Source organism: Mastigoproctus giganteus, chromosome 7 (assembly GCF_048544385.1).
Source record: "Mastigoproctus giganteus isolate SK-2022 chromosome 7, ASM4854438v1, whole genome shotgun sequence".
NCBI lineage: Eukaryota > Metazoa > Arthropoda > Arachnida > Uropygi > Thelyphonidae > Mastigoproctus > Mastigoproctus giganteus.
Window position 1 is genome coordinate 128,707,140 of NC_143581.1, and position 27,301 is coordinate 128,734,440.

At 37.9% G+C, this 27,301-nt stretch overlaps 1 protein-coding gene across 2 annotated transcripts in view; it reads right to left on the bottom strand.

Annotated features, from left to right (window-relative positions):
- lqf (epsin homolog lqf) overlaps window positions 1-27,301 on the bottom strand; it is a 222,510-nt gene that overhangs the window by 130,857 nt on the left and 64,352 nt on the right. For both annotated transcript variants that reach the window (XM_090377896.1, XM_090377895.1), the window contains exon 5: window positions 25,837-26,144. In XM_090377896.1, coding sequence (XP_090234022.1) covers window positions 25,837-26,144 — 308 coding nt within the window. The remainder of the gene's footprint in view (window positions 1-25,836; window positions 26,145-27,301) is intronic.

A 27,301-nucleotide genomic window follows, 5' to 3' on the forward strand; every position in this document is an offset into this window, starting at 1 on the left:
CTTTCCAAAAGTTGAAAAGTTTCGAAAACTCAAAAAGTATGCTTTCAAATTATCACTTTCAAGTTTACTTTTCAAGAACTAAAATTAAACCTGAAAACACAATTTAGCATTAGCAGAGGCATATGATGCAAGAAGTAAACACAACACAAAACAGAAGTCAACTTCTGGTGCGAAGGTTTAATAAGTGGAGAAATTATCAGGTCCTGTATCAGGTAGACTTCTTGACATCGAGATAGTTCAGAATTCTAATGTCTTTCTACTGGAAAACCAAAGGAGACAATGAATAGAACTGAAAGAGATTTACCAAGCTGAACAATACAGATGTTAGTGAAAAGTAAGATTCTAATAAATCAGCTTTATGTTTAGTTGAGGATGCTGTAGTAAGAATCGGTCTCCTTACATGTCAATTTATCAACAAAGCTGAGTAATTAATTCTCATGTACCTTTATGCTGATTATCTCATATCAGGAAAGAAGCTGAAGCATATAAAGTCTAAAATTTTCAGCATGACTTCCTGATTGTTAAAAAAAAATTAAGAGGAAAGTGAGCAAGATTTAATGTTTGACTCAAAGCAAGCAGCTTACACTTTCCTGTAGTTGAAACACATTGCCTTCTCTCATGCATACAAGTTTATTAAGTTTTTGCTAGCATATTAAACATATCAAGTTTTGCTAGCAGGGACAGGGAGGCGATTATCTCGTAATACAAGGCAATTGTCAGGCCACACCTAGAGTACGGGTCTGGAGGCCTCGTTTTAGGAAAGATATAGAGTTACTAGAACGAGTACAAAGCAGGGCAACAAGATTGGCGAGGAGAACAAAGGAGTGCTCTTACCAAGAAAGGCTTAAGTTCTGCAAATTGCAGCGCCTGGAGAGTAGGCACCTGCAAGGTGATCTGACTGAGGCGTATAAGGCCTTGAATGGGTTCAGCAGGCAGAATACTGGTGGAATTCTTCCTCCTCCTCAGATTAAGAACCTGAGGGGCACAGTTTCAAATTCGGTCAAAGACAGTTGTAGAATAGATGTGTGGAAATTTGCCTTTAGCCAGCGGGTAGTTCATTGGTGGAACAGGCTTCCATCTTTTGTTGTGGAAGTTGATAGCCTAAAGAAATTTAAGTGGACAGGCATTTGGAACAAATGGAGGTGTGAAATGGGTTGTTGTTGTTATTTGGTTTTAGAAGCATTAGCAACTAAGGCCATATTGCTCCAGGGATATGCAGTGGTCTTTTCCAGACCTTTCCACATCCTCTGGTGAAATGGGAGGGGTTTTTTTTTTTTTGGCTGATGCTGCATAAGCTTGCTTTCTCGCATTTTATGCCTCTACTAATGCTAATAAGCAGTTTGCACAAACTTTAATACTGTATGTCATATGGTGCCAGTAGCAAATTTAATAGAGAAGAACAAAATGTTGAATGAATAGTTTTGAGTTAAAGAAACAAATTAATCAAGGCAATAAATCACTTTCACATGTTAAAAATGATGTTGCTGGCATAACATTATTTTACGATCATTTACACAATGAAGTAGTAGTAGTAGCATGTGATGCAAGAAAGCAAGTGTATGAGCTCATGCAGCATCAGCCAAAAAAAAAAAAAAAAATCACACCATTCCCTCCAAATGCCTGTCCAGTTCCTCCTTAAATTTATTTAATCTATCAACTTCCACAATGACAGATGAAAGTTTGTTCCAGCAATTAACCACCCACTGGCTAAAGGCATATTTCCACACATCTATTCTACATCTGCCTTTTCTTAATTTGAATTTATGCCCGCTTAGGTTTGTAATCTGAACAAATGGAAGGATCTCATCAGAATTAAGCGTGCTCAACTCATTCAAGGCTTTATACACCTCAATCAGATCACTGCACAGGAGCCTAGTCTCCAGCCACTGCAATTTGCAGAACTTAAGCCTCTCTTGGTAAGAGGATCCATTCATTCCCCTCACCAATCTTGTTGCCCTTCTCTGTACATGCTCAAGCAAATCTACATCCTTCCTAAAATGAGGCCTCCAGACCTGTATGCAGTACTCAAGACGTGGCCTGACCATTGCCTTATACAGAGGGACTATCACCTCCTTTTCCCTGATAGCAAAATTCTTATATATCATTGACAAAACCCCATGACCTACCCTGGCAGCCTGTCTGCATTGCTCAGAAAACTTCATATTTGACTGCACAATTACTCCCAGATCTTTTTCATTTTCTACCACCTTAAGTGTAGTACCACACAGTTGGTATGTTTCTCTGGGGTTACTTCTACCCATATGTAGTACTTGGCATTTGTCAAGGTTAAACTTCAGTTGCCACTTCTTAGCCCATCTGCCCAAATTATCTATATCCTGTTGCAGTAGCACACTGACATTACTGTCATTAACAACCCTGCCAACCTTTGTATCATCTGCAAACTTCGACACTAAGCCTGATATACCTTCATCAATATCATTGATAAATATACAAAACAACAGAGGACCCAACACCAAACCCTGTGGGACACCACTAATAACATTAGTCCACGAAGAGCAGCACCCATTGATTACCACCCTCTGTCTTCTCCCACTTAACCATCCTTTTATCCATTATAGCAACTTACCCTTAATACCATTCTGCACCAATTTGTAGAATAGTCTTCCATATGCACCAGTGTCAAAAACTTTCCTGAAATCCAAATATATGATATAAAAATTATTTTTTGCATCCAGTTCCTTTGTAACCACATCATAATATCCTATCAAATTTGTCAGACAAGACTTTCCCTTAACAAACCCATGCTGTGTCTGAATTATTACTGCAGCCTTGTCTAGATGATCCTGAAATGCATCTTTAACCAGTGACTCCATTTTTTTATCCGGAACAGAAGTTAAACTAACTGGTCTGTAATTACTCGTATCACCCTTTGATCCCCCTTTGTAAACTGGGAATACATTTGCACATCTCCAGTCCATGGGGACCTCCCCTGAGTCCAAGGATGCTCTCATAATTATGGCTAAGGTTTTGCTTACTTCCTTTGCTACCTCTTTTAATATAACTAGATAGATCCCACCCACCCCAGGTGCCTTTCTGATGTTTAATTTGTACAATTTCTCCTCCACTTTGCTCTCAGTTATTACAAAATCATTAAGCTCCCTTTTAGAGTTTAATATGTTTCTGTCCTCCACTTCCCCACAGAATTCCTCATGTGTGAATCTTGATGCAAAATACTCGTTGATTTTGTCAGCTAACTCGGCAGGATCTTCAACACTCGAACTGTCGATATCAGGTGGACCACTGACTCATCCCCTTCCTTCTAGAGTTTATATAAGTAAAAAAGTCTTTACTGTTTTTCTTTGTATCTTTTGCCCAAGATTCTCGTAATCTGCATTTGCTTGCCTAATCTCCTTTGTGACTTGAGTACAGACCATAGGCTTCTGTGTTTCCTGATAATTTATATACATCGCACCCACCCCATGTATTTTTCTTCTCTGCCACGAGTGTCATTAGTTCAAATGACATCCATTTAGGCCTAATTACAAAACCTTGAACAGTATTTTTTAGTTGGTACAAATAGCCTAAAAAAGCCTAAGATTAATTCCATGAACGCTTTCTGTTTAGAATTTGCTGTTGGTAACACCATCAGTTGGTTCCACTGTATAGAATTGAAAAACTGTCGGAGACCACCGTAGTTACCTTTATGAAAACAAAATCCCTTCCCTTTACCCCTAATAATAGTTATGTCTTTAAGTAAATTCCACATCAGTACACCATGATCACTGACACTTAGTGGTTCCTTTATCTGCAAATTCTTAATGCACGAATAATCACCACTGATAATCAGATGAAGAGTATTACTCCCTCTGGTTGCCTCTCAAACATGTTGCCATAGTCATCTAATAAATCCACAAAAGTGTTGCTAGTATGTGAGTGATGACCAATATAACTGGATAGATCCCATCCACCCCAGGTGCCTTTCTTATGTTTAACTTCAACAATTTCTTCTCCACTTTGCTCTCAGTTATTGCAAAATCATTAAGCACCCTGCTACAATTTCATAACCTTTTGCCATTTTCAAACCTTAATAACTCCTCATGTGTGAATGTAGATGCAAAATACTCATTCAGTTTGTTTGCTATCTGAGCAGGATCATCAAACAGTCGAACCACTGATATCAAGTGGACCAATCAGATTCATCACCTTCCTTTTAGAGTTTATATAAGTAAAGAAATCCTTGCTGTTTTTCTTAGCATCCTTTGCCAAAGATTTCTCGTAATCTGCCTCGCCTGTCTAACCTCCTTTGTGACCTAATTAGAGACTAGCTTATATCTGCCATAGGCTTCTGAGTTGCTTGATAATTTATATGCATCCCATACATTTTTCTTATCTGTCACGAGTCTCATTAGTTCATTTGATAACCATTTAGGCCTAAACCTTGAACAATATTTCTTAATAGGTATGAAACTTTTAGTGGCATCCACGATTAATTCCTTGAATGCTTCCCACTTAGAATTTACTGTTGGTAACATCGTCAGTTGATCCCACTGTACAGAATTTAAAAGCTGTCTGAGACCACTGTACTCACCTTTACGGAAGCAAAAACCCTTTCCTTTACCCCTGATGGTAATTATATCTTTAAGTGAATCCCACATCAGTACACTGTGATCACTGCCACCTAGTGGTTCCTTTATCTGCAAATTCTTAATACACGAATGATCACAGCTAATAACCAGATCAAGAGAATTACCCTCTGGTTGCCTCTCAAACATGCTGCTGCAGTAAACAATCATCCAATAAATCCACAAAAGTCTTACTAGTGTGAATGACCAACCGAACGAGTTCCAGTCAATATCTGGGAAGTTAAAATCCCCCATTATAAGACATTCTGATTTACTAGCCCACTATTTCTCTGTGCAATTGTTCATTGTACTCATTCGAGTCATTAGGCCTATAACACACTCCTACTCTTATTTTTGCTTTCGCAGTGCTTATGTCACACCAAACTGACTCAACAGTGCACTGTTCATCTATATCAACTGGATGCACTTCTTTTGATTTTATGTTTTTCTTAATTAACAGCATAACACCTCCTCCCTTCCTATCCTTTCTGTACACATTGTACTCCCCAAATTCCAGTTCTGCATTCCTTATATCTGTGTGACACCATGTCTCTGCTATTTCAACAACAGAGACAAGAGAATTAAAGTTAAGTTTAAATACATGCCTAAGTTGGAATGATCAATATAGATATGTTAATGAAAGTATATAAAGGACATTGGTAAGAGAATAGGATATCATGTTTTATAACAAATGGAATTATTCAGTTTAATTGAAGGAGGTAAATGTTTTACTCAACAGCTAAAAAAAAAAGAAAAATTTGTGTGTATGCTGAGCATGCACAGTGGAAGTTAAGTGAAACTTCTTTAGAATCTTTTGAAATGTTCATTATTTCAAGGTTACAGAGGTTTAATATTCTACAATTGTTTTACAAGCTTAGATCTCTCCTTTGGAGATCTAATGGAAGTGGTTTTGGTGATCACATTGCAATATATATACTCTATATGTCTTGATCAGACAAGCTTAGATCTCTCCTTTGGAGATCTAATGGAAGTGGTTTTGGTGATCACATTGCAATATATATACTCTATATGCCTTACATCTCCTTAACGTTGTGTGTTAAGGAGATTAGGCAATTTTAAAATTTTTAAAATCAGACTGCTAGAAGCTGAGATATAGTTATTTAAAACTAAACGTGACATGCATGAGAGTTATACCATGGTCATGCTGTAGGAGTACTGATTGCGTCATGCGTCGCTGCTATATAGTGCCGTGTCGTTCGTGAATGGCACAGAGTGGTACAATGGTTCGGGGCAATGAATCATTTCATGTCGCATTTTCGTGGCGATTTTGTCAATTCACAGCTGCAAGTTACTCCCATGTGAAAACTGCCTGGGGCTTGTCCAAAGAAGTTTTCTTCAGAGGACAGTCTACTTAATAACGTACCAAATGTAATTCAGACAGATTAAGTCATCTACCACACTAAGTGATAGATGACTCTCTTCAACCGGTGCAATACCACCACTTTGCTTATTGGAGGCTTGAAGTGGTGGAACCCATGTTTGGTCTCCAGAGCTAAGTTCCAGTCAATCCTTCCCCATCTCTTCCATCATGCTGTATCACTGATGACTTTTGAGGTTATGATGGATATCATGGCGAGTTCCAATATTCCTTACATTTCAAGGGTACTGCTCAAAAATGGTGTTCACAGGCTGCCCGCTAGTTAGTATACCGGACTGAACCTATTGGTAACTCTTTAGGAGGCTTCCGCATCAGCTAGTGTATAATCTTGCTATCAGATAGTGACTGGAGGGAGTCAGAGTTGTGTGTGCAGGGAGGCATTGTCGAGGCCATGTTATGTCAAGGATCTGGGTATATTCTTACCATGTGTACGCTATATCCAAAAATTTCATTCCTTCATACAGTCTGTCCCCCTACTTTTTCGTACTATTGAATACACAATGAACTGTCAAACTAATACAGTAAGCTTATCTGCAAAAAGATCTAAACCTCCCAAACACTTCCTAGTTCATTTCACAAATACGTAGTCTCAATTGTAATCTTTTCTACATAAAAGAAACCTGTTGAAATGCACTGATCAATATCTAATCAGGACATGACCTATGTCCTGATTAGCTGTGCATCCCTATTACCTGTGCATCTGTAGTGATGTAATTTCCCAGCCCTCTTGTACCACGTGACCCACATCCCTCTTCCCCATTGGCTACCCCACCCCCACAGCATTCTCAAGGTCGAATAAATATCACTATGTAATTATTTACCTGCATTTAAATAGCTCACTTAGGAAAAGGCCTTTTGCTTTTGGTTCCATAATGCATGAGGAATATTGTTGCATCCGAAAGAACAGGACTAAAATATTTACAAACTATACAAATATTTAAAATATTTACAAAATACTAAACTATTTACAAATATACAAAACTAAATCAGGTCCCTTCATCAACTGACATTACAATGGTACGTCAAATGATGCCAGACATGGTCATGTGTTAGACAGTGCAGCACGTGCACGAGGTTAACATTATGGAAGCAGTTGTCTTTCAATGTGACAAACATTGGCATGCGTCCCACATATGTGCTCTACATTGTCAACAGCAAGTGTCTGATTCTGCCCAGTAACCAAACTCCAAATATGAACATATAGTATTTAGTACCGTGTGCGAGTGTAGGTTGAGATGACAAAAGACACTTGTTGAAAGCAGACTTGAATTTCTGTAGATTGTAATTTCAGGAAAGCTGAACGAAGGCTGTTCTGTAAAGAAGTCAAACGGTCAAATGAGGAAGAAGATTTAGTTCTGAACATTTAAAGTTGGCCATTAAATGGATGCTGACTGGTTGTGGCACATATTCAAACTGGTTTTAAAGGGGGGGGGGGATTATAGAAGCCAATTCAGAAGAACACAGCCCGTAGAAGTATCTACAGAAAAAGCATGCAGCAGAAACAAAAGAGACTGTAAGAAATGGGTCATAAATTAACCTGAAAATCCTCTTATGAATGGAGCCAGAGAGGGTCTTCAGAAGCACCCAAGGTCTCAAAGAACAATATTCCATGGAAACTTGAATTTGAGATTTTCACGAAGTGAGCAGTTTGGAAGAAAGGTAATGCCAAAAACAAAAGAGAAAACCCAATTTTTTGGAGGCAGAGAAATCAATATTTGCTAAGTGCTTATATTAGCATTAGTAGAGGCATTTGATGCAAGAAAGCAAGCTTATGCAGCATCAGCCAAAAAAAAAAAAAAACCCCACTTCCACTTCACCACTCTGTTCGTTCAAAATACCTGTCCAGCTGAGCCTTAAACTTATTTAGGCTATCAACCTCCACGACAAGGGATGGAAGTCTGTTCCACCAACCAACCAACCACCCGCTGGCTAAAGGCAAATTTCCACACATCTATCCTACATCTGTCTTTCCTCAATTTCAATTTATGCCCTCTCAGGTGATTATTCGGAGCTAGAGGAAGAATCTCATCAGCATTGAGCATGCTCAAACCATTCAAGGCTTTATACACCTCTATCAGATCACCTCGCTGGTGCCTAGTCTCCAGACACTGTAATTTGCAAAACTTAAGCCTTTCTTCGTAAGAGCACCCCTTTGTTCCATTCACTAATCTTGTTGCCCTTCTCTGTACTCGTTCCAGCAGCTCTACATCCTTCTTGAAATGAGGCCTCCAGACCTGTATACAGTACTCTAGGTGTGGCCTGACCATTGCCTTATACAAGGGAATAATCACCTCCTTATCCCTGCTGGAAAAATTCCTGTATATCATTGACAATACTCCATGAGTTACTCTTGCAGCCCGTCTGCACTGCTCAGAGAACTTCATATCTGCCTGCACAACCACCCCCAAGTCCCTTTCATTCTCTACCACTGTCAGTGTAGTACCACAGAGTTGATACGTTGCTCTGGGGTTGCTGTTTCCCATATGTAGTACTTTACATTTGTCAATGTTAAACTTCATTTACCACCTCTCAGCTCATCTGCTCAACCTTTCCAGATCCTGTTGCAGCAGCATAGTGTCAGTAGTGTCCTTGACAACCCTGCCAACCTTTGTATCGTCTGCAAACTTGGACATTAAGCTTGATATACCATCATCAATATCATTTATAAATACAGAAAACAATAATGGACCCAACACTGAGCCCTGAGGGACTCTACTAATAACATTAGTCCACGATGAGCAGTGTCCATTGATTACCACTCTGTCTTCTCCCCCTCAACCACCCCTTTATCCATAGCAGTAATTTGCCTCCAATGTCACACTGCTCCAATTTGTGTAGCAGTCTTCCATGTGCAACAGTATCAAAAGCCTTTCTAAGATCCAAGTATATAATATCAAAGCTATTCCCTGCATCCAGTTCTTTTGTGACTGCATTATAGTATCCAATCAAATTGGTCAGGCAAGACTTCCCCATAACAAAACCATGCTGTGTCCGAACTATAACTGAAGTCTTGTCTAAATGATCCTGCAGTGCTTCTTTAACCAGTGCCTCCATTAATTTTCCTAGAACAGAAGTTAAGCTCACAGGTCTATAATTACTTGTGTCAGCCTTTGATCCTCCTTTGTGAATTGGGGTCACATTTGCACATTTCCAGTCTATGGGTACCTCCCCTGAGTCCAAGGAAGCTCTCATAATTATGGCTAAGGGTTTGCTTACTTCCTTTGCTGCCTCCTTTAATATAACTGGATAGATCCCATCCACCCCAGGTGTCTTTCTTGTGTTTATCTTCAACAATTTCTCCTCCACTTTACTCCCAGTTATTTCAACATTCTGTAGCTTACTGCTAGAGTTGAATACACCTCTGGCATTCCCCTCGCTGAATAACTCCTCACATGTGAATGTCGATGCAAAATATTCATTTAGTTTGTTGGCTACCTGAGCAGGATCATCAACAGTTGACCCATCAATATCAAGTGGACTAATCTGATTCATCCTCTTCCTTCTAGAGTTTACGTAAGTAAAGAACTGTTTGCTGTTTTTCTTTGCATCCCTTGCCAAGGATTTCTCGTAATCTGCCTTCGCCTGCCTAACCTCCTTTGTAACTTGGTTGCATATCAACTTGTATCTATCATAGGCTTCTGTGTCATGTGTTAATTTGTAAGTATCCCATGCATTTTTCTTCTCTGCCATATGCCTCATTAGTTCATCTGACATCCATTTTGGCCTAAACCTTGAACAATATTTCTTAGTTGGTATGTAAAGCCTAGTAGCTTCCAAGATAAGTTCTTTGAATGCTTCCCATTTTGAATTTGCTGTTGGTAACATCATCAGTTGATCCCACTGTATAGAATTTAAATACTGTCTCAGTCCATCGTAGTCGCCTTTACAGAAGCAATAACCCTTCCCTTTACCCCTAATTGTAGTTACCTCTTTGAGTAAATCCCACTTCAGCACACTGTGATCACTGCCACCTAGTGATTCATTTATCTGCAGATTCTTAATGCATGAAGAATCACTGCTGATAATCAAATCAAGAGTATTACTCCCTCTAGTTGCCTCCCGAACATGCTGATGTAGAACACAATCAATCCACAAAAGCCCTGCTAGTGTGTGAGTGACCAGCCCCCAAATTCCAGTCAATATCTGGGAAATTAAAATCTCCCATTATAAGACTCTCTGATTAATTGGCCCACTCTATTTCCCTGTACAGTTTCTTATTATACTCATCAGAGTCATTAGGCCTATAGCACACTCCTACTCTCAATTTTGATCTCCCAATGCTTATGTCACACCAAACTGACTCGACACTGCACTGTCCAGCGATGTCGACTGGCTTCACTTCCTTGGTTTTTATGTGTTTCTTAACTAATAGCATAACCCCTCCCCCTTCCTATCCTGTCTATCCTTTCTGTAGACGTTGTACTCCCCAAATTCCAGTTCTGCATCCCTTATATCTGTGTGACACCACGTCTCTGATATCCCAACAATATCTGCCTTTGTTTTGAGCAATACCTCAAATTCATCAAATTTATTTACTAAACTCCTAGCATTGGTGTACACGCAAGTATACCTGCACCTGTTTCTATTCTTAGCTACCCTAACACAACTCATGTGTTTACTTGTACCGCAATGGCTCCCAGCAGTCTCTGAAATACCATGCATCTTGTTTTTCAGGCTTCTGCTCATTCTAATAGAAGCAGTGCAAGAATCTCTTTCACCTCTGCCAGTGGCTACTGTCAATCTATTGGTCTTTGTCTCCCCCCAAGCTAGCAGTTTTCCGACCCACCTAACACTGCCTCGATAGCATCAGCAAATATTCTTGCACCCTTTCTATTTAAGTGTATCCCATCACTGTAGAAGCAATCTCTCCTGTTAACAAGTAAGTCCAGGCTGAAAAAAATTCTACCAATTGATCCTTGCACAATCTTTCCAGGGCCGAATTGATCAACAAGGCTCTCATCATATACTCCCTCCTATCGTGTCTGGGCAGAATTGCAGACACTTTCAAATTCAACCCTAATTCTCGGCTTTTGTTCAACAGTGACCTGTACTTGTTAAGTAATTCTGCCGGTCTTCTACTCTTAATATCATTAGTGCCAACGTGTACAACTATATCACCTTTTGTGCCCTTAAAAGATGATATTCGCTCTACAATGTCATCAACCTTTGCCCATGGCAGACATACCCTGGTCCTGTTCCACCTATCCTTTTTACAAAGCATGTTCCCCGTTTCCCTGACAATAGAGTCACCAATAACTACTAGTTCCTTCAGGACCAGCGCATTCTGCCTTGGGGGTTGCCTCTGTGTCAAGTGATGCCCAAGTGCAAGCTCTGGCGTTGATGTGGGCAGCTGAGAGCTTGATGGGCCTCTCAATTTAGTTTCTTCGAGGACATCCACCCTGTCCTACAAGCTCTCATATAGGCCCATAAGAACGCTGAGTTGTTGCCTGATATCGATACACTCCTTGCATCGCGCACACACAAAGACATCCCCCATGGCACTATCATGTCCCGTACCCGATTGCTCTGCAAACATCAAGCAAACAGTGCATTTTATAAGGCTGTGAGTCAGAGGACAACTGCCCCCCTCAGTTCTGCTCTGAGCCACAGCACTTCCATTAGCATGAGCCCGTTGCTTTGCTGCTCTGGTCTGAGTCATGATTCTATTAATTTATTAATTAATTATAATTAATTATGTTATGTTATTAATTATGTTAAATATAATTAATTATGTTACGTTTGTAATCTAAGTTGTTATATGTATTTATTTAAAAGTACAATTTAACTGCTAACGAAGTTCAACTAACGCTATCTAGTACAGTATATAACTATCTATCACAAAGGCGGGAAGTTCGGACAGTAAATCTACAGACACTTAAGTATTAATTAACTTTCAAATCTCGCTGTCTCAATTCAGAATAAACTAACGATCCTTACTAGGTCTATAAGCTACTTACAAAAATAATTGGATGTAAAAAATATTCAATCAAGCGGCTAAATATGGCTAAAGAACTTCTCGTTCAGCGGAGTTGCAAACACGTGGATACCCTTACCGATACTTTTATGCAATTACAAGACCGAGTAAAGAGTAAATAAATCCGCCAAATTAATCAGAAAATCACAAAATAATATTATACTACTAAATTTAAATCAAAAGTTTTAGAAAAACAATAATTTCAAATCAATAAATAAGAAAAATCCACTTAGCGGCTTTGAACACGACCGTCTCCTAGTAGCCTCGTCAGCAGCAGTTGACAATTGATTTTGATTTTATTGGCACAAAAAATGACTACGGTTATACTGCGCCAATAAAACATTAAAATATCAATAAAGATAAATTCTGGTAACCTTTAAAAAGGTTACCTCGTCAAACTGATATTTATATACGGGGCAATTCACTACCAGTGCAACAAACTTGCAAGAGGTGTAGGGGGCACAAAGACGAATTGGAATCACATAGCATTGCAGGGTCCGAAATGCCTTCGTCATGTGTTAGAGGACGTTGAACGGGAGGTCGCGTGAACAGCGATCTCGCTGGAAGTCAGTCAGCATTTGCGAACGGGTTCCCGAGGCAGTAGGATGGACGAGTATTCAAACATTGAACTGGCCGACATTCACCTCGCGTATGGAGCTGCGGACTGTAACGGGCGTGCCGCTCTGCGCTTGTACCAGGAACGTTTCCCGCACAGGCGTGCTCCTTATCATACGATTTTCACACATGTGCACAGAAGGTTACGTGAGACTGGTTGTTTCACAAGAGGTACCATGAATCGAGAGCGAATGACGAGGACGCCAGACAATGAGGAGAATGTCCTACGTCTTGCAGAAGGCAATCCGAGTACGAGTACTCGAGCGATAGGCCAACAATTGGGTATTTCCCAATCCACTGTATGGAGGATACTGTCAACAAACCAAATGAGTTCATACCATCTGCAACGCGCCCAATCATTGGAGCCTGCGGATTATCCACTCTGGAGGACTTTTGCTACTTGGTTTCTTCAACAGAAACGGTTCGCAAATGCTGACTTTCAGCAGGATCGCTGTTCACGCGACCTTCCGTTCAACGTCCTCTACCACATGACAAAGGCATTTCGAACCCTGCAATGCTATGTGATTCCGATTCGTCTTTGTGCCCCCTACACCTCCTGCAAGTTTGTCGCACTGGTAGTGAATCACCCTGTATACATAAGGCAGTATAAGATTAAAAGTAAATTATCCAATTTAGATATGTGTGTGTATATATTAATAGCTTGTAAAAACTTAAAAACTGCTGACACCTGGTCATTGTCTAATAAAATCTGACTAAGTGTATAAGGTCCAGTCGGATGAGTAAAAGCAGTAAAATATAAATTGCAAACGTGGGTAAAATTAACACAATCTATTAAAATATGCTTTATTGATAAAATAGTGTCACAAGACTCGAACATAGGAAGGTCATCTGCCTCAGCAGAAACGAATGTGTTAGATGACTGTGTCCTATGCGGAGTCGAGCAAGAACATCTTCCTCGCTACTATTTCTACACAGACTGGACGGCCATGTTTCCATTACAGGCTTTATTTGGTATAATTTATTAGCTCTCTCTCTCTCTCTCTGCCATAGTTCTTGCCATTGGGAATATATCTTGTTGTGTATTATTTGCCTGTAGTCTGTATAGGGGACTGACAGGCAAAGATTATTAGTGGGAGCTGCTGATTTGGATGCAGTGTCGGTCAAATCATTTCCCCTTATCCCAATGTGGCTAGGAATCTAGAAGTGGATATCAAACTTGTGTTCATGAAGAGAATGTATCTTCTGCTGAACCCGACAGAGAACTGGATGGGAGTTGTGTCTCAAAGATAATAAAGTCTGTAATACATTCAAAGAATCAGAATATATTATTGACCTTTGGCATCGACAAGTAGTTCGAATGTGATCCAAGCCTAACTCTATAGCATGCAGCTCTAAGTGCTTATGTACAAGAGGGATTAGAAGTTTGGGTAATTCCTAGTAGAGATACGTGATCTTGTCAAGAAATCTGAGTGCATTATCTAGAAATTTTCATTCAATATGAGCAAGGAGCAGTAGAATATTTTTGCAAGAAATAAGACACTACTGGGCTTTAGAGGGATTAAAGTTAAATAAGTTTTCTTTTCCCTACTGAAGACCTGAAGGTTGGAATTTAGGGACTTGGAAGGGGATATTGGAGAAGTTGAAACTATTATTTTCTGTCTTCCAAGTTAAGAAATCTTGCTCCTCAAATTGGAAGACGGAAAATAGTGCTATCATCAATAAAATATATAGATTGAATTTTCCAATCAATAGAAGAAAGTCATAAATGAAGAAGAGGAAAAAGTTAAATGACAGGAAGCCAACTACTGCTACTCACAGTGAGCAGCCAGAGAAAACTGGATATCCCATTACAAAAAAACAGTTGGCAATCCATAAGATGGGAGCTCAATTAGAAGACTTTTATGCCAAACATGATCCTAAGCTTCAGAAAAAAATCTCAAGAGCAACTGCTTGCATTTCATCAAACTTTGGTGGTGGAATTGATAGGTGGAATAGGACCAGGGTATGTCTGCCAGGGGCAAAAGTTGATGACGTTGTAGAGCGGATATCATCTTTTAAGGGCACAAAAGGTGATATAGTTGTACACGTTGGCACTAATGACATTAAGAGTAGGAGACCGGCGGAATTACTTGACAAGTACAGGTCACTGATGAAAAAAAGCCGTGAATTAGGGTTGAAATTGAAAGTGTCTGCAATTCTGCCCAGACACGATAGGAGGGAGTATATGATGAGAGCCCTGTCAATCAATTCGGCCCTGGAAAGATTGTGCAGGGCTCAAGGGGTAGAATTTTTTTCAGCCTGGTCTGTACTTGTTAACAGGAGAGACTGCTTCTACAGGGATGGGATACACTTAAATAGAAAGGGTGCAAGAATGTTTGCTGATGCTATCGAGGCAATGTTAGGTGGGTCGGAAAACTGCTAGATTGGGGGGATACAAGGACTAATAGATTAACAGTAGCCACTGGCAGAGGTGAAAGTGATTCTTGCACTGCTTCTATTGGAATGAGCCGCAGCCTGGAAAATAAGATGCAGGATATTTCAGAGACTGCTGGGAATCATTGGGGTACAAGTAAACACATGGGTTGTGTTAGGGTAGCTAAGAAGAAGAACAGGTGCATGTATACTTGTGTGTACACCAATGCTAGGAGTTTAGTAAATAAATTTGATGAATTTGAGGTATTGCTCAAAACATCAAAGGCAGATATTGTGGGGATTTCAGAGACGTGGTGTCACACAGATATAAGAAATGCAGAACTGGAATTTGGGGAGTACAATGTCTACAGAAAGGATAGACAGGATAGGAAGGGAGGAGGGGTTATGCTATTAGTTAAAAAACACATAAAATCCAAGGAAGTGAAGCCAGTCGACATCGCTGGACAGTGCAGTGTCGAGTCAGTTTGGTGTGACATAAGCATTGGGAGATCAAAATTGAGAGTAGGAGTGTGCTATAGGCCTAATGACTCTGATGAGTATAATAAGAAACTGTTCGGAGAAATAGAGTGGGCCAGTAAATCAGAGAGTCTTATAATGGGGGATTTTAATTTCCCAGATATTGACTGGAATTTGTGGGTTGGTCACTCACACACTAGCAAGGCTTTTGTGGATTTATTGGATGATTGTTTTCTACATCAGCATGTTCGGGAGGCAACGAAAGGGAGTAATACTCTTGATTTGATTATCAGTAGTGATTCTTCATGCATTAAGAATCTGCAGATAAATGAACCACTTGGTGGCAGTGATCACAGTGTGCTGAAGTGGGAGTTACTCAAAGAGGTAACTACCATTAGGGGTAAAGGGAAGGGGTATTGCTTTCGTAAAGGCGACTACAATGGACTGAGACAGTATTTAAATTCTATACAGTGGGATCAACTGATGATATTGCCAACAGCAAATTCAAAATGGGAAGCATTCAAAGAACTTATCGTGGAAGCTACTAGGCTTTACATACCAACTAAGAAATATTGTTCAAGGTTTAGGCCTAAATGGTTGTCAGATGAACTAATGAGGCATATGGCAGAGAAGAAAAATGCATGGGATACATACAAATTAACACGTGACACGGACGCCTATGATAGATACAAGTTGATCTGTAACCAAGTTACAAAGGAGGTTAGGCAGGCGAAGGCAGATTACGAGAGATCCTTGGCAAGGGATGCGAAGAAAAACAGCAAAGAGTTCTTTACTTATGTAAACTCTAGAAGGAAGGGGATGAATCAGATTGGTCCACTTGAGATCGATGGGTCAACTGTTGATGACCCTGCTCGGGTAGCTAACAAACTAAATGAATATTTTGCATCGACATTCACACATGAGGAGTTATTCAGCAAGGGGAATGCCAGAGGTGTATTCAACTCTAGCAGTAAGCTAGAGAATCTTGTAATAACTGAGAGCAAAGTGGAGGAGAAATTGTTGAAGATAAACACAAGAAAGGCACCTGGGGTGGATGGGATCTATCCAGTTATATTAAAGGAGGCAGCAAAGGAGGTAAGCAAACCCTTAGCCATAATTATGAGAGCTTCCTTGGACTCAGGGGAGGTACCCATTGACTGGAGATGTGCAAATGTGACCCCAATTCACAAAGGGGGATCAAAGGCTGACACAAGTAATTATAGACCTGTGAGTTTAACTTCTGTTACCGGAAAATTAATGGAGGCACTGGTGAAAGAAGCACTGCAGGATCATCTAGACAAGACTTCAGTTATAGCTAGGACACAGCATGGTTTTGTTAAGGGGAAGTCTTGCCTGACCAATTTGATTGGATACTATGATGCAGTCACAAAAGAACTGGATGCAGGGAATAACTTTGATATTATATACTTGGATCTTAGAAAGGCTTTTGATACTGTTGCACATGGAAGACTGCTGCACAAATTGGAGCAGTGTGGCATTGGAGGCAAGTTGCTGCTATGGATAAAGGGGTGGTTGAGGGGGAGAAGACAGAGAGTGGTAATCAATGGACACTGCTCATCGTGGACTAATGTTATTAGTGGAGTCCCTCAGGGTTCAGTATTGGGGCCTTTATTGTTTTCTGTATTTATAAATGATATTGATGATGGTATATCAGGCTTAATGTCCAAGTTTGCAGACGATACGAAGGTTGGCAGGGTTGTCAAGGACACTACTGACACTATGCTGCTGCAACAGGATTTGGAAAGGTTGAGCAGATGGGCTTCGAGGTGGCAAATGAAGTTTAACATTGACAAATGTAAAGTACTACATATGGGAAACAGCAACCCCAGAGCAACGTATCAACTCTGTGGTACTACACTGACAGTGGTAGAGAATGAAAGGGACCTGGGGGTGGTGGTGCAGGCAGATATGAAGTTCTCTGAGCAGTGCAGACGAGCTGCAAGAGTAGCTCATGGTGTATTGTCAATGATATATAGGAATTTTTCTAGCAGGGATAAGGAGGTGATTATTCCCTTGTATAAGGCAATGGTCAGGCCACACCTAGAGTACTGTATACAGGCCTGGAGGCCTCATTTCAGGAAGGATGTAGAGCTGCTGGAACGAGTACAGAGAAGGGCAACTAGATTGGTGAATGGGACAAAGGGGTTCTCTTACGAAGAAAGGCTTAAGTTTTGCAAATTACAGTGTCTGGAAACTAGGCACCAGCGGGGTGATCTGATAGAGGTGTACAAAGCCTTGAATGGTTTGAGCATGCTCAATGCTGATGGGATTCTTCCTCTAGCTCAGAAAAATCACCTGAGAGGGCATAAATTCAAATTGAGGAAAGACAGATGTAGGATAGATGTGCGGAAATTTGCCTTTAGCCAGCGGGTGGTTGGTGGGTGGAACAGACTTCCATCCCTTGTCGTGGAAGTTGATAGCCTAAATAAGTTTAAGGCTCAGCTGGACAGGTATTTCGAACGAACAGAGGGGTGAAGTGGAAGTGGTTATTTTTATTTATTTATGTTACTTTTTTTTTTTTTTTTTTTTTTTGGCTGATGCTGCATAAGCTTGCTTTCTTGCATCAAATGCCTCTACTAATGCTAATGCTAATGCTAACTTTTCTATGAAATTTGTACAGAGATAAGTAACAAAAGACTGATGGAATTCATATTGGTGATCATTATCAGATAGAAGGTTTCAAGTCAGTTAGTGACTGATGGATTGCTCCATTACTTTGGAAAGAATAGAGGTAAGTGCAACAGGGCATAACTGGATGGAAGAGATTTCTTACTCTTTTTACAGAGTGGCTGAATATAAGCAATTCCTGAGCAGAAGAAAAAACAACACTGAATAAGAAAAAAGACAACACAGAACAGGAGCACAGGTTTTTCAGAACAAGTGGAGAAATTCTATCAGGATGTGGATCTTTCCTGGCATCAAGAAAGTTTAGAATTATTTTAAAATCATTCTGTCAGACCACAGTAAGCGATGAATACAGTGTACTGAGTATGGTAGGTGGGTTATCAAGATCATCAATAGAAAAGCTGGAAGAAAAGTAGGATGTTTGTAACTGGCTTTATCTTTTGCTGAGGTTGAATTAGAACCATCAGGTTTTAACAAAGGTGGGAATATAAACTGACAGAAGTTGCAGCCAATAGCTTTGGCAGGAAACCAGAATACCATTTAGATAAGAAGAAAATTTTCCATCTCAGCCTGTTCAAAATCAAGTTTGGATACATTAGTAACTGTTTTACAATTATTGTGAGTTTTGATGTAAGCACAAAACGAAATTGAAGATTTGTATGCAAATCAATAAGCAATGTGCAACATTTTTATCTTGAACAGCATTAGTGCATTTATTGGAAAAACATTCAGAATGTGGAATAAACAATTATCGTCCCTATAAAAATAATTTCAGTGACACAACCTGAGCAGACTTTGGGATTAAAAGAAAACAGATCATCCCATTTCAGATTCTTGTAACACCAAATAACTGTAAGTTGAGAACAGCCATAAGAGAGCAAGAGGCTCCACTGAAGAAGAGATCAACCAAGTTGGAATCTGAGATGTCTAAAAGACCACTAATATTACACATGTACTGTGAAAAGTTCTTTGTGAGGAAAAAGATCAACAGTACTGCATGTGTAGTTAGGATTTTCTGGTATTCTCTGTAGGTAAATGAAAAGCTGAGTAAACAGTTAGCAATTGCAAAAACTTTTGCATCTTATTGCAACTAGAAAACTGAAGCCGGCCAAGAGTTATGAACATTAAAATTGAAAATAAAATTACCTCATTCTTAGGAAAGTTAGATTGGAGAAAGCTGAGTTTCAGAGAAAGGAAGTCAAAGAGTTCAGCATCATTAGTGGAGTAGGAAGAACAACAGAAGCAACAGATGAATCTGATATAATGGGTAGACAGAGATTTTAGGAACAGGAGAGCACAAAAAGAGGAAAATCACTGACAAATGTGCACAAGTAACACCTTTGAAACGAAAGGAATCAAAGAGAAACTGAGATGAGTAGAGGTTGAAACAACTGATAATTGTGATTCTGTCAGAAAAATTAAATTGGGCTTGGAAGACTAGATGGAAATGAACATCAATGAGACCATAACTAAGACAAGATATAATAGTGAAATGAATCAGGCAGTTTTTGGGAAGTTGAGGTCTTTTTTTTTTGCAGATGTTTGTTCTATTAATGACTATTTATGATGCATTCAGTACATAAAGTAAAAGTAATGGAGTGACAAAGAATTAATTAAATTTCTGGATATGGCATACATATAGCAAAAGCATACCTGGCTACTTGACATAATGTGTTCAAAATAATGCACCTTGGCGTGCACTTTAAATGACTCCCTCCAGTCACTAGCCGACAGCAGGTTAGAGGCAGCGAGATTATACTCTAGCTGATCTTGATGCCTTCTGATATTTCTAGTAGATTCGATATGGTGGAAAAGCAGTTAGCCTGCTAAATGCTTTTTCACCATGTCGAATCATATAGCATATACCAGGGTTACTAACAGTCCACTATACTGAAGGTGCAAGCAGTGTGTTTGGTTGTTGCAGAATGACTGGACTTCAAAAATTCGCTCCACTTGATTCATATCTGAACATCAGTTCCTTCAGCATTTGACTCCATCATAGCAAGTCCTAGCCTGTTATATCTAGAAGAACGTCTGTGCCAAGACTCATCAAATTACCCTTGTAAAACAAGCTTGTTGAAATATCTATGCAGCTATATAACTGCAAGACGTACTTCATATATCTGTTTTATGTCACAGCTAAGTTTAAACATTTGAGTTAATATTGGATGAACCACACCTGTTTGACTTCATATTGACTATCCTGACATCAGAAAATTTCCAGAGAGATGTGCACCATTGAAGCCTGCTATCATCTCTTTTGAGGCACCTAAGCAAGCTAGTCAAGATGAGAGGCAACCTATGCAGTCAACCCCAAGAATGGAGAAGGATATTTCGGAGGCAGCATTTGTTTGAGATATACAATTGCACCCCAGTGAACATAATCGGGATATTACAGCAATAGCTGGGGATAAGAGTAAGGATCCTGAATTTGATAAACTTTATGTTCAACTTGAAATGGGCCAAGAATATGCATATTTCTATCTTGATTCAAGATTTAGGATGGATAAAGTTAGAACTATTAACACAACTGTAACTCCACAGAGGATGAGGCCATGAATCATGAAATCTTATCATGGTAATACCCTTTGTAGGAGATCTGGGCATTATTAAGACAGCTAGAGTTGTGAATAGATATTTCAAGCATGATCTACAAGGAAAATGACCCTGACTTTATCAAAGATTTTCATGAGTGCCAACTCAGAAGTATATTTAGGGGCTGGGAACCAATTCAACCTCTTCTCTTTCCTAACAAAAGCTTTAAAAACATTGTGATAGATGTCACTGGACCTCTACCTCTCTCATCTAAAGAAAATCATTATATAATAGTAATCATTATTACATTCTCTTGACATGTCAAGGAATCATACTACAGAAATATATCTGATTTCTGATCAGAGACTATATCGTACTTCTTCAATATCCCACTCCAATATCATCAACATCGTACACGAGTGTGGCAAAAAATCTGGTTAAAGAACATTTAAAACCAATTTTGGTGATACTGTATTGTTAAAAATTAAGAGGCTCAGCATTAACCACATTCCACCCCCACTCTAATGAAACAGTGGAGTTCAAGGAAACACTTAGAGAAATTTTGGCCAAAACAGTTGGAGAAAGAACATCTCACTTGAATTCTGTACTTGCTTGCTTTACATATAACAGTTACTTTACATATTACAATCACTTTACATATGACAGTGTGGTCTACACTGATGTTAAAGAGAAACATTTCTAGATTTCTTTACAGATATTATCCCATCTTTCCAACAGATGCATTTTTTGTGAATTATGACAAGGTTTAGCGACAATGATACGAATACAGATAATATATCCGGAAAGTTCACACTCATCATCAATATCACTTGTGAATATACCAAAAAATCTGGTTGAATGAAGAACTTACATTAATAAGGCATTGTTTTAAAACGAATTTTAGCAATACTACAATGAATACTAAGACAAAGGTTAACGGATAAAATTTGTCCCGTGGTAAGGACTTTTAGGGTTATAGAAAGATTATCTAAAATTTATTTTAGATATTCTCTTCCATGGATAAGACCATTTATACAACTGAAACACATGTGCATGAGAGAGATAATTCTCTCCATATACTTGCATCATCATTCTGAAATGCTTCTGTGGCACCTTTGCCCAATTGAACAGAAAACTTGATGTTGGATCTATGTTCCATTGTCTCTCCAAAACACAGACATGGGAAATGATGGCAATTTCTACTGATCTTGACTGCAATGCTCGAGGAACAATCATCTTTTTATTTCTGTTTACTTCTACACAAGCACTCATCTCATAACATCAGTCTCGTTTTCCAACAGCCACACTGTGTATAATAAACTTTCAATGTGAATTCTGACTGTTAAAAAAAAGGTAAAGGAAAACTGAGCAAGAATATTGAATGTAATACTTAACTGTTTGTTTTAACTGCAGTTATGAGGGGGGGGGAGGGGTTCAAAAAAGTTTGCATTCACCCAGAACTAGTTGTGATAGAAAGATGAAATTGTTTTGTTTAATACTTTGAAATCTTTATAGAAACCACACAAATTTTGGTTTTGATAAATTTTTTTTGTCTTAGCAGCACTGAATGAAGTGAAGGAAGTGTCACAATAGATAGAGTATAATACATATCAGTGATTCAGTTTCTCTTTCTGCAAGGGAAAAACACCCAAAACAATCCACAAAGAAATAGTTGCTGTTTATGGAGAAGACTGCCCAGTTACAATGTTATTGCACACTGGCATAATTCAAATATGGAAGAACCTCAGTGAAGAAATCCCAGGATGCCCAGCAACTGCTGTAACAGATGAGTGTTGCAAAAATTCAAGAACTCCAAGTTAATGTAGGGTCTGGGGAGAACATTATCCTCCAACAACTGCATATGAGTCTGCTAAATGGTTCCCAGGCTTCTTGACCCCTTACCAGAAGGAGGAAAGGGCATAATGCCCACATGAAATGTTCTCGATGTGCTAGGAAAAGTTTGTTTTTTTTTTTTCATGCCTAGTCACCATGAATGAAGCTTGGATCCATCACTACGATCACCCCCCAAAAAAGCAGTCAGTTTTTTGGAATCAGCATCATGTAATACTAACAGATTACCTTAAAAAGGACTGTACTTTGACATTGAAGTATTATTCCAACCCCTCATAAAACTGTGCTGTATAAAAAAAAAAAAAAAAAAAACACATGAGAAAAAGTGTATGTCTGCTCCACAATAATGCCAAGGAACATGCCTCGCATACTGCAATGAGACACGTTCATGAATGTCGGTTTGAAATATTGCTGCATCCTGCTTATTCCCCTAACCTTGCACCCTCAGATTTCTTCCTCTTTCCTGCCCTGAAGTCCTTTCTGCTGACAAACCATGGTTTGAAGGACAGTCAGAGGACTTCTACAAAACTGGTCTACAGAAGTGTGTTGGAAGGTGGCAGAAATGTGGCATTTTGTGTAAAAAGTGTTACTTGGTTACATAAGTGTTAAATCTTACATAAACAAATACTTTTTTTCCCTATCTTCTATCACAACTATTTCAGGGTGAATACAAACCTTTTTTGAACCCTCTCTCATATATACTTCTTGCTTTGATTCATCAAACAAAATTTCCACTTTCATATAGCTGTAACATATTGTTGCCATTCTCATGTACACTGGTTTATCAGTTGTTTTCATGCACTTTAATGCTGTCGTTGTTGTTATTTGGTTTTTTAGGAGCATTAGCAACTAAGGCCATATTGCTCCGGGGGTATGCAGGTCATTCCCTGATCTTTCCACATCCTTCATATTTGGTGGTCGCGGGCTCGAACCCTGGTCTAATCAAGAAGCGTGTGCTACGCATTGCTGCTCCTTAATGCTGTCACACTGCACCAGTAGTAACTTGGAGAGAATGTATGAACAGTACAGAGTTCAAAAAATAAGTTACTCAAGGATTAGCTGATAAATCAGTTCAAGAAGTTAAAAATGTTAGTCCACATGACACCAGTTTAGGATCAGTTACTCAACAAGGAAACAAGAGTATTAATGTTAAGCTTGATATACACCTAAGTTGGAATTTTCCATATAGATATTATATGTTAACAGAATTAGATAAAGGATGTTGGTTGTAGGATATCATGCTTTGTAACAAATAGAATTATTCAGTTTAAATGAAGGAGGTAATGTTTTACTCAATGGCTAAAAAACACAGCCTGCTTTACAACAGTAACCAACACACCAAGATAAATAATGCCATAAATCTCTCTCATTTGGAACCATTGTTTGAAGAAACAGGCAGTTAGTTCGCATTTTTGTTACTTGCTTATCTTTCAACAAGGAAAGGAATCGGTTATATTTACTAATTTAATTAAAGAGATACTTGAACATACTTGACTAACATTTCGGAAACTATAAGAATCTATCAGAATGAATCTGTGTTATGTTTTATCAGTATCTTTAAACACCCACTCATCTATGATTAATTACAGTGCAACAAGTAACATCATGAAAGTGGAGCCTGTTTTTGGTGTTAAAAATATTTCCAAGTTAACTCACAGTTAACTTGGAAATATATTTGGTCAAACATTAAGGGGATTGGTGTAGCCAGATTTTATTTTCAGAAACACAACATATTGTCGTTGAAATGCAATGAAACAATCAGAACATAACAGAAGTGGAAACATGAATGGACAATAAAAAAGCTTGACTTTTATTCTTAAAAAAAAAAAAAAAAAAAATATATATATATATATATATATATATATATATATAAAAATTCCATCTTATAAAAAAATAACCCAATGTCTTATTTTGTTTTTTTAAAATAGTATAGTATCAGAGTGATTTTATAGTTGATGTCTTTGTTAACTTCATGGTGCTAAGTTTCCCACTTCCAAATTTTGATCAGTGGCCTAAGGGAAAAAAAGAATGCAGTTAATAAAAATAAGTTAATATAGTTGGGGAAGGACATTACGTGGTTGTTTTCCATTAAGATTATTACTATATTTAATGGTATTCATATACCACATGTTTATGTGTAATGTGGTATGTGAGTAGTATTAAATATAGTAATAATCTTAATAAAATTAAGTTTTCTGTGTGATTAAAATTAATCACACAGAAAATATATAAAAAAAGTAGGCAGCTGCATTGCCAATATATTCCCTCTCATCCATGATTGAATTTTAACACTGCATGTTTGGTTAGAGTTATTAGCCAAAACTGGCAGTCTTCATGTCCCAAGATTGCTGGATTTCAGACATTAATCCTGTACTAACTTGTTTAGTGAATGCAAGAAATGAAGCTGAATGTTTGGATAAAAACCAATTGCAATATGCTATATATTCTTATTTTGGACAACTTTAGTACATATATCAGAATACTACAGTTTAGATAATGAACAGTTTAGGGTGGAATTAGAAATAACGGATTTCATCCGCTAATGAAAATTACTTCACTGTCAGGAAAATTAAACTCGAGAAAGTTCAATATCAATAAAAGAAAATCAATGTTTTGACTGGTTTGTCAAGTTTACACCAAGTGATGAGGCAACTAAGGCCATAGGACAACATGTGTCTATAAATTGCACAGATCTTATGGTTGGTATACCTGTTTTTGTAGGATAAAAAAAGTTTAGTTTTTGTAGGGAAAAAACTAATACAACCCTTACTTGACTGACCCCTACACAACTCAGCCATGATGTAAAAAAAAGCATATAAACATTTTTATAAAAAAGCTCATTTTTTATAAAAAGAGTTTGGATTGATCCTAACAGGAAGTATACCTCACCTCGCAATATATACTGAACCTACATCTTTTCTTTAGTGTTGAAGAGTCACAGTAATAAGTATGCTATAAGGCCTACAATTAGGTGATATTTTATATTTATGCATTCTTATTGTTTTTTTTTTTATTTATAGAATGTCTAAATTATTAAATATATTTATATCATAAAATGCAATAAAATTATGCCTATTAAATAAAATTCATTTTTGGCTAGCTAGAACATACAAGTTAACTTATATAAATACAAAATGTTTGTATAACAATTCTGAATAACAACATCCTTAAACAACATACATACTTTATATAAATCAGGCCTTCGGAAAAAATCATGTCAGCTTAAAATTGTTTAATTATTAATTTCTTTCTAATTACATTCTGTTTATTCACTTAAAAAAAAAACAAATTGAAAATAAAAAAATAACATTAAATATCAGAATGAGAGAAAGAGTTTTCTTTTTTTTTTGTTAGGAACACTCTTTCCTCACCAAGTAATTCACCTGAGGCTCAAGGGCAACACCCCATGGATCAGTGGATGAAGATGGCAGATCTGACCTAGTCACCGTATTATCTCTAATACCTAGAAGATCATCTAAGGCAGTTTTCTGCTGGGTATCATGCTCTGTAACCCCTTTCTCTTGTGCTCGTTTAAAGTCTTCTTGACTCTCTGTGATTGCCATTTGTAAACGGAGATCATCATTACGTCTAATTCTTTCTTCCTGTTCTGCTTCTTCCTTGCTCATTGCAAGTGCTAGTTGCAACTGAAGTTCTTCTTCTCCAGCTGTTTGAGGTCGTGCACTTTCCAATTCTACAAGAAAATAAATCTACAATGAATAAAAATTCTCATTGTATAACGAAATTTTTCCCTCAATGCTGGCATTTACTAGACGAATAATACATTGTGACAATCTGCATTGGGGAAAATCAATAAACATACAGAAAAAATAGGATTTGGTCCATGATAAAAAAAAAAAAATTGTATATATATTCACTAAAATACTTTTCCTAAATGAAACTACTTTATTTATAATTATGCAAATTGGTTCATCTTTAATTGTTTTAAATTATTAAATGTAAAATATTTATTAAAAGTATTGTTTATGAAGAAAACTGTTCAGTCGGTGGTAAGCCTAAAGTTATCTAATTTGATGTAGGTTGATCTGATGATGATCTATTCTGAGTAACATTTCATGTATTAATTTAAAGGTATATATGCAACCATAAATTGACATATCCTGAGGAATATTTTTTAAACATATAGCAAATGTTTAATAAACATATTTTTAAAAGTTAAAATAAGTATAAGGATAAAAGCAAGAGAAAACTTCAGAAAAGTCTTATAATAAATTTTTCAATATGTTTTATTTTAAAAAAATTTAGAAAAATTTAAAGAATTTTTTTCAAAATTTAGACAGAGCCAGAATTGCTTCCACCACTTTCCCATGCTTGATTGAATTTCCTTAATCAAGCACATAATATATGTGAATCAGATCACAAATAAAAGTCAAAAAATCTGTAAATGAAACTTATGATATTGTATGCTGATTTAATCATAGATATTTACTATTTTATTTAAAAAAAAAAAGGTTCTTGTTTATACTCCAGCACGACCACCAGGTCAGTGCAGTTTATAATAAATCAATCAATACAAATGTTAATCATATTTAGCAGTCACAGGCTTGAACCCCAGTCCAATCAAAGAGCATGTGCTACTGCACTCATGCTCCTGACTACTCGGCTACATGTGAACAGAAGTCTTATTCACAGAATGGAACCTTCTCTATCAATTTGTCATAGACAATAAGTGAATTTGAACTGTTTCTGCTACAGGCTTTTTTTCCATGTAAAACAGAAATATATTCTCTAATCAGGGTCTAAACTGTTATGCACACATCAGTGGGGCCTCTAAGATTTACCTGTTTCCTTCACAAAATGGCCTGATGACTGTATTAAGGTGAAATTTGT